Source organism: Larus michahellis, chromosome 6 (assembly GCF_964199755.1).
Source record: "Larus michahellis chromosome 6, bLarMic1.1, whole genome shotgun sequence".
NCBI lineage: Eukaryota > Metazoa > Chordata > Aves > Charadriiformes > Laridae > Larus > Larus michahellis.
Window position 1 is genome coordinate 74,517 of NC_133901.1, and position 7,963 is coordinate 82,479.

A 7,963-nucleotide genomic window follows, 5' to 3' on the forward strand; every position below is an offset into this window, starting at 1 on the left:
ATTTTAGAATGTTTCATACCTATCCCTTACATTGCAGCAGCTTGCTCACAGCAGGGGAAGAACACACCAAGCAGGATCCATAGAGGAGCACACCTCACCTAGCACAGCCTTTTAGATAAGGCTTCCAAAGATCACTGGACAAACACTGTTTCTTTCCCACTTCAGAGAAGAGTCAAGGGACAACAGAGAGGTAACAGCATTAGCTTCCAATTTTATCATAACAGCCCCAGGAAATTAGTATCTCCTTGCAGCAGAATACACAGATGCATTACACTGCAAAAGTTTACATTCTAGTTCTACGTTGAAATCATTGTAAGAATTCAGTTTTCTTGTTATATACCTGCACCTGTGTCAGTTTTACACATTCTATGGCAACACCACCTAAACTAAGTACTCCCTCATCTCCTATGCAGCTATGATCCGAGAAAATAAGGTATCTAAGATGCACTTGTCTGTAGTTTCTTATTAACAGACAAGAGATCCCCAGGGTGCTGAGTGTAGCCATATAGAGCGCGATGGCAGCGGTTACACATTTCAGAAATGCATGAACACACACATTTAGATTTCCTCTACTCTTGCACAAGTCTCCCAGCACAACCAAACACCAATGAGATGCTCAGCTGGGTGGCATTTAACATGAATCGAGCACTTTGGCAGTTATCTTAATCAAGAGTCAACTGCAGTTTCACCTTCTCATGGAGTAAGCACTGGCACCAGCTCAAACTACTGCAGCTTCTAGCTGTAATGTGAGCCAGCCATATAGCAGTATCTTTCTGTGTAGAGACTGATTCAAAAGACCTACAGCCCTCAAGAGCCTATTTGGGCTGCAAATCCTCAAGTTCTGTATTTATGTAGTTACGAAAATATGGAATCTTCTGGAAAAATGCAGACATCCAGCAGCTTCAGCTACAACCAAAGGCTTGTAGTTATAGCTAAGCTAAGCTGTCTAGAAGGCCTGCTCTGAGCATGGAGTGCCAAGGCACTAGTACCCAGCTACATTCACATTCCTATTTTTGAACATGTTGCTCAGCACAGCTGGTTCAGACACTTCAGTTGCTCCGAAGAGGTTAAGCAGCAGAGTTGATCTGACTATTGAACAGTCAGACAATAATAAATCACTTCAAAGCTATCAGTGCTTGAAGGATTTACATCAACTCCAACAGGTTCTGATAACATTCTCTGCTGTCTTTGGCAAAAGCTGTCAGAGACAAACCTGAAAAATAAGAGATCGAGGTAAGGACAAGAGTATTAGTAGGGCTTCTGATAGCTAAAGTTAGCAACGCATTTTTCCTGCATGTTTAAAGCAATCTGTACAATTCCACACTGCCCAGTGTCCTGAAATGCAGCAACCTGCACTTGAGGTTTACCACAGATACTGGAGATGCAGTCAGTATGCTTCAGCAGCATGAACTAGTCCTGAATACTACGTTCCAGTCAGAACCAACTACAGCTTGGAGTACGATTTGTAAGCACATGCCCTAGCATTGTTAACTCAGGGACTCAAATTTCAACAATTGAGTTCTCACAAGCATCGTGTATCAGGAGAACAAGCTGCCTCTACATCCTCTGCTGTTGTTGCGAACATAACAGGGTAGGGGAGCAAAAGACTCACTCGCCTGCTGTTCCATCAAATAAACATGAAGTCTACATTTGAGGAGAGCCTATTCCAAAACCACTTTGAGGACAAATTATTTCTCTTCCTCTTCTGTCATTTTCTAGTCTATTTCATGGACTATGTTATTTTCTAGTCTATTTCAATGGGATCTGCACTCCTCCCCAGGGCACACTGCTTCCATGAGAAAAACTAAATACAATTACTTCAGACACAGCTTGAAGGTCACACAAGCATTCTGAGAACAAAAAGTTCTGAAGGTGTAAGTATAAATCAATATTTCAAAACATCCCTGATATTTTTTATTCACTGGTAATTAACAGCTTCTTGCAGATGAAGACTGGCTACGGTGCTAGGCAGCAAGTGCACCTAGAGGTTATCTTCATTCAGAAGAACCATGCTGCCACATACAATAAGCCCAATTAGTAAAGTATTATGCATTGGGAACATGTAGTTAACACCCTATTTTGTAAGCTACATTAAGATCTCCAACAAAGACTTAAAAATCAATTGTTATAAGAACACACTGCAGAAGCTTATTCATGAAGTGAATATATGCATTCACAAGCTGAATAAAAATTGTTTCTTGAATTTCAGTCCCAGAGCGCCTATTTCAGAGGTCCAAATTTCTATAGCAACATTCCCATTAAGCGCCAGGAAATGTTGGATTAGACCTACTTATATTGCAGCATGACTTCAATTATGATTCCAGGAAGCCTATTTGAAAAGCTCCTGTCTTTCAGCAAAGTGATCTTTCAGGCTGTGACCAAACAGCATTTAAGCTTCTGAGGAAAGAATTGCAAGTTCTTTTTCATTATTGTCATGAACACCCATTACAGCATCCTTTCAGCAGGAAACCTGAACACCAGGATAGAGGTTTCAGGACAGAAAGAGCAAAGTTAAATACAACCTTTATGAAAGACAAAGAAGATAGAGACATACAAAAAGGCTCTGGGACCTTGGCTCAGTAGCAAAATAGGTCTTTCACCTATAAAGAACTTGATCAGGCAATCAACTAGTCTTGTCCACTTCAAGTTAAGAAAAAAAACAATGCAGCAATACAGGCAAACAAAAAACCAATGAGTCACATTATCGATCAGTCAAATGTACATGTAGCCCTGCCAGAAGTGGTCACCATGAGTGTCCATTAACCAGTGGTCCTTGACTACCAGAGGCAGCGTGTTCCTGTATCCTCCTCAGAGGGAACTATGCAGTTCTGCCTCACCTCTGCCTGACACAAGGTATGAGGTACCTACACAACATGCTAGCAAGAAGTCTACCTCATCCAGTAGAAGTCTGCATGCTGCAAAACTGTCCCAAACCTGCATTCCACAAAGATCTGAAGTTAGTGGTGAAATAACAGCCTTAACCTGCCTGCAACTTGTTACTTGCTAAACAGATCATGCTTACAGCTTTGTCATTTTCTGGTCAAGCTAGTTCAAACCCTGAGCTAGGTGTTCTACAAGAATTTTGAGTGTCACAAAACCTCTATTGATCGCACACTGGACACTGATGTCCAAATGACAGCATTCCACTACAGCTTAACCCCTCTGTCTGAACTGCTGCAGTCCTACCCTTTCTCCTCACACCAGCCATACCTTGTGTGCTGTTGCCAGCTGTGCCAACATGTGCCCAATAAGCCAGTTTAGGCATCTGGCCCAATCCCAGGTTTCATCAAGGATAAAGCAGTGAAGGACAGTGTCCCTCCTCTTCTCTTGGAACACTGTTTTCTTAATGGCTGAGCTACAGCTTCTACCTTTCTGTTGCAGGCAGGGGGGAAGTGCCTGACCAAACAGACAAAGCTCAGCCTTATGAGAGAAGCCTCTGCTTATCCCCATTACCAAAAGTATAAAGCATCACAACAAGTGATCAGGTCAAGATCATTGCTGAAACCAGAGCTTGCTTCAACTAGAAAGGAATCAGCTTGGTACATGAACACGTAACTTAGATAAATTATGAACACAGCTCCCTTTACTTAACCTCAATATTTCGCAAGTGAGCAGGATCTAATCTCACTGACAAGCAGCAGCAAATTCAGAGCTATTTGTGTTTAGGGATTGTGCACATCCAAGCTACAAGGCTAGCAAACCTAAAAGGGTACCAACATTTGCGCTCAAAATCAACTCAACCCTGGCATACTGAACAAGATAACAAGCAAAACAAATAATCTGCCAGAACTAGCTGATGCCATTAGCAAGATAAATTAGGTTCATTGCTCTACTCAAAGCAACCAAACCAGATAAAGTTCTATGTAAGAACTAGGGTGCACCATTTTCTTGCATCAGTAACCACAAGTTTTACAGAATCCCTGTTTTGCAATCAATTATCGGGGTCTACTACCCTGTAGTCATAGGTAGTAAATGAAATGATAGAGGTAGAAGGGTAAACAAGACTACAGCAGAGTTACATTGACCAGAAGCCGCCTCAAAGTTAGAGATTTTAATGCCACGCTGTACAGACACACAGGACAGCTTACTTTCAGCCTTCAGGAAAAACAAATATGCTGGTTTGATTGATTTCATTCATTTAAAAGGTTTAGAGGTAAAATAAGGATTTTGTCCTCAAAGTTAAACCAGGCATCAGCATGATGAGAAGATGCAGACCAACAGGCAGAGATAACATGCTAGGTATGATTACTGCTTAACTCCACTGCCACTGGTCAGGAAACAAAGCTGCACACCAATGGCATCACTGTTGTCACCAGTGATCTGACAGAGCACATTTGCCACTGGATGGGGTACAGTAGATGGCCAGCCTGTGACATCAACATAATAAACGCTGCTACGAAGCTGCACTGTGACTCCAGAGGACTTTCAGTTCTGCATCAGTGCCTGCTCTAATGCAATCAGACACTCTCCCTTCCTCCAAACACCGTCAGCAATAGTCTGCTGAGTCACAGAGCCTGCAGGGACACCAGGAGCTGCAGGGCCCGCGAGCGCAAACTGCACTCAGCCTGCGGCAGAGCACATCACTCCAATCCCAAAAAACAGCACTGCAGCACTGTTAGCCCACATAAAAACCCTTGGAGCCCCAGTAAAACAAGGTAAGCCTTATCTGAAGTACATAGTATCTCACTGTTCAGTATAACACAGCAAACCTTAAGCCTTTTAAAAAACAGTCTTCACAATTCTTCTACAAATACAGCAAGTTCCCCTATTCCCAACCCTCTCACACCAGGCCTGGCACAGGCAATCTATACACGCCCAGCAACACGTTTGCAAGCACGTTATCATTGCAAAAAAAAAATCAGACATAGGCAGTATTAATTTTATTTGTTTGGCTTCAGAAAATTCTACATTAGTATTTTAGCAAAGGTTAAGGACAGGACATGCAAGAAAATATTTCAGTGCCAGCATTCAGAGCAGCTAATATTTTTACTCTTCTTCAACTGGCACAGGTTATTAGTTTCAGACCATATCTTTCACCAGGGCCCATGCTTCCATTTATCTGAGCTTTTTTTTTTTTACCTATAGCACTTGGTATAGGCACCCTTTCCAGAGAGAACAAGCTCTAAACAATTAGCTTAGAACAATGACATACAAGCTCTGTTTCAAGACCCAGCTCTCAAATTAAACTAGAAGTAATTACGAGTGCACCTCACCATGCTAAATACAGATGCACAAAAACCACTATTCAACACAGATTACTTCAGAGGGAAAAAACTAAGAGTCTGGATACTAAAACAAGCTAAACATCTGCTTTAGAAAAATTAATGCTTGAGAAAAACATGGCATGATTAAGAGTCATTTCACCTGCCTGCAGTGAATGGTGCGTGATTTGTGCTGAGGTCTTCGCTGTTCTTACTTGGTTGTAATGATTCTCTTAAGTACAAAATCTTAAAACATTTCCTGGATTCACATCAAGAAGTGAATACTAGGAAAAAAATCTGTTTTGTTCACATGTTACTAAAAAGTCACATTTAAAAGCAAAAAATACTTAATAAGTGCTCAAACTTGTTTCTAAGATACCTACAGCAGCCCTCGAAATGACCTCTTCAAACAAAAGGGAATATTCATTATTGACCTTCAATGCAGTGAATCTATATAGAGCTGGCACAGCAAAAAGGCTGCTGCTGCATGTGATTTAATAAGCATAGACTGCAACACAAACAATGAAAAAATAAACTGACCTTATGTTTAGCATGCTGAAATTTTGACCCTTCCTGCTCTTCACGCTGCACAGAGTCGGCTCTTTCCCTCACACTTCTATACCCAGGACTGGGTATAATGTACTCTTTTCCTATGTCGATGTCTTTCATCTTCTGTAAACGCCAGGGTTTACACGTGTGCTTTCACCTCAAATATCTGAAAAATAATTAAATTCCACTTCATTATATGCCATACCTAATATACCAGTTACTTTTAGTCAACTGTTTTTGAAGTTTATTTTTGAATTAAAAAAAAATCGGAAAGCAATTGTAAAAGAGGTTTATTACAACAGGACTGTAATAATGTGACTTTGGAAACCCACGCAAGACTAACTTCTCTTGAACTAGTTTAAACATACCCTGAGGTAACTAAACAGTACCATGATCCTCAATGCACCAGAGCACTGTCATATTTTCTCCCTTAGAACTCTGAAACACAATTATGCAATCTGACAGATTAAAGTAATAACTACGGTGTTTAGCTGAAACCTCAAGATACTTGACTTGGAAGATCAAGCCCCCGAAACCTTCTGTTAGTGTCTGAAGTTGCACATACCCAACAACTCACCAGTACAAAGTTTCGCAAAATTGATCTCTAGAGATATCACATGATAAAATTAGTCATTCCACACACACTCCAGAGAAAAATATATTCCTCCTCTATAGCGTTATTCACTTACTCCGTAGGTTTGAGCCATCGTTAAGCGCAAACACGCAAAGGAAGGAGTCTCACCTTCAGCACCGCAGCTTTTCCCTCAAGCTACCAAACCGTGCTGTAAGCTCAGAAGGAGAACCAGAGTCCCGAAAAGAAAATCACCTCCCACTGCAAGGCTTTGTTTTATAACTCTGCTTTATTGCATTCCGTCACCTGCCTGAAACTCCCACGATGGGGGAAGCCTGGTTCAGTGACATTACTCAGGATCCGCACAGCGGGCTCGGCCCGGCGCACGGGGCTGCCCCCTCCCCTCCAGGGGCCGGCCCCGATCATCGCCCGCCCCCCGCCCGTGTGGCAGCGCCGGCCGCGGATGCTGCAGCGCGGCAGGTTCCGGGGCTGCTGCACCCTGCTGGCTCCGCGGCCCTGCTGCGACAGGGATGCGCGCCAGCCCCCCCGAGCCGCCACCCCCAACCCAGAGGGAGGGTGGAACACAACTCCCCCCGCCTCCCCGTGGCTCCGCCGCACCGGCATAAACAAGAGAGGCCCCCCGCGCCCAGGGACAGACGCCCCGCTCCAGCCGGACAGCCATGGCCGGAGCTGTCGGCGACGGGGGAGGCTGCTCGACCGGCCTCCTCGCAGGAAAGGGGGGGCGGCAAGGCCGCCTCCTCAGCCGCGCGGCGGCCCCTTCACCCACACAAAGGGTCGCGCCGCTTCCCATCCCAGCACCCGCCTCCGGTAGCGGGCGGGGCGGCCCCGCTCACCTCCGCCCGGCGACGACCCCCGCGGCAGCTTCTCCACTCAGCGGCCGCAAAGCCAAACAACATCCCTTATAGCGGCTCCGGCGCCCCCACTGTGCCTGCGCGGCGAGGGGGCGGGCGGGGACTGCGGCGGCCGTTCCCGCGCGGCGCCCCACGGGAAATGTAGTCCGAGCCTCCGGGCGGTCGCACGCTGGCTGCGGGCCCGGAAACTACGTTTCCCAGAAGGCCCGGCGCGGGCGGCCGCCGTTTGGCCGCGCCCTGCCCGGCCGCTTCCCGCCGCTCCTGCCGCAGCGTGGGGGGTCTGGAACGTTCGCCGCCGGCCGGCGCGAGCCGCCGGGGTGGGGCGCGCGCCGCAGGGCCGGGCAGCGGTGCGGGGCGGTGCAACGAATCGCGACGCATAGCGACGCGACGCGAGGCGGTGCAGTGAAGCGCGGCGCGGGGAGGAGGGGGCGATCCGCCCGTCCCCAGCCCGCGCGGCGTGAGGAGAGGGACCCCGCTCCCGGCCCGACCGCAGCCGGGCTATGGGGAGGGCGGGCGGACCTCGGGGTGCCCCGGCCCGCACCCCCAGCCCGCCGGCGCTGCCGCAGGGCGCTGCCGGTCCGCTGCGGCGGCCGGGGCGGCGGGGGCTGGCGGCCGGAGCAGGAGCGGCGGCGGCTCCTCGGTTTGCGCCTGTCATCTTCGGGCGGTTCTTCACAGCCGCTCGGCAGGGAAGGTGCCGCTGTGCCCTGACCTGGGGCTTCACCGTCCCCACAGCGGGGCCGCGGCGCTGGCTCCCGTGTGCGGCGGCCGTG

General features: G+C 47.2%; 1 protein-coding gene across 7 annotated transcripts in view; it reads right to left on the reverse strand.

Moving 5' to 3' along the window:
- ABCC5 (ATP binding cassette subfamily C member 5) overlaps positions 1–7,317 on the reverse strand; it is a 71,308-nt gene extending 63,991 nt beyond the window's left edge. For 2 of the 7 annotated variants that reach the window (XM_074592090.1, XM_074592086.1), the window contains exons 1-2: positions 7,176–7,314; positions 5,742–5,916 (exon numbers count right to left, since the gene is read on the reverse strand). In XM_074592090.1, coding sequence (XP_074448191.1) covers positions 5,742–5,870 — 129 coding nt within the window. In that variant the 5' untranslated portion in view covers positions 5,871–5,916; positions 7,176–7,314. Of the gene's footprint in view, positions 1–5,741; positions 5,917–6,492; positions 6,686–7,175 lie in introns of those variants that run through there. The other 5 variants (XM_074592088.1, XM_074592089.1, XM_074592100.1 and 2 more) reach the window with 4 other exon arrangements.
- Positions 7,318–7,963: the final 646 nt, after the last annotated feature.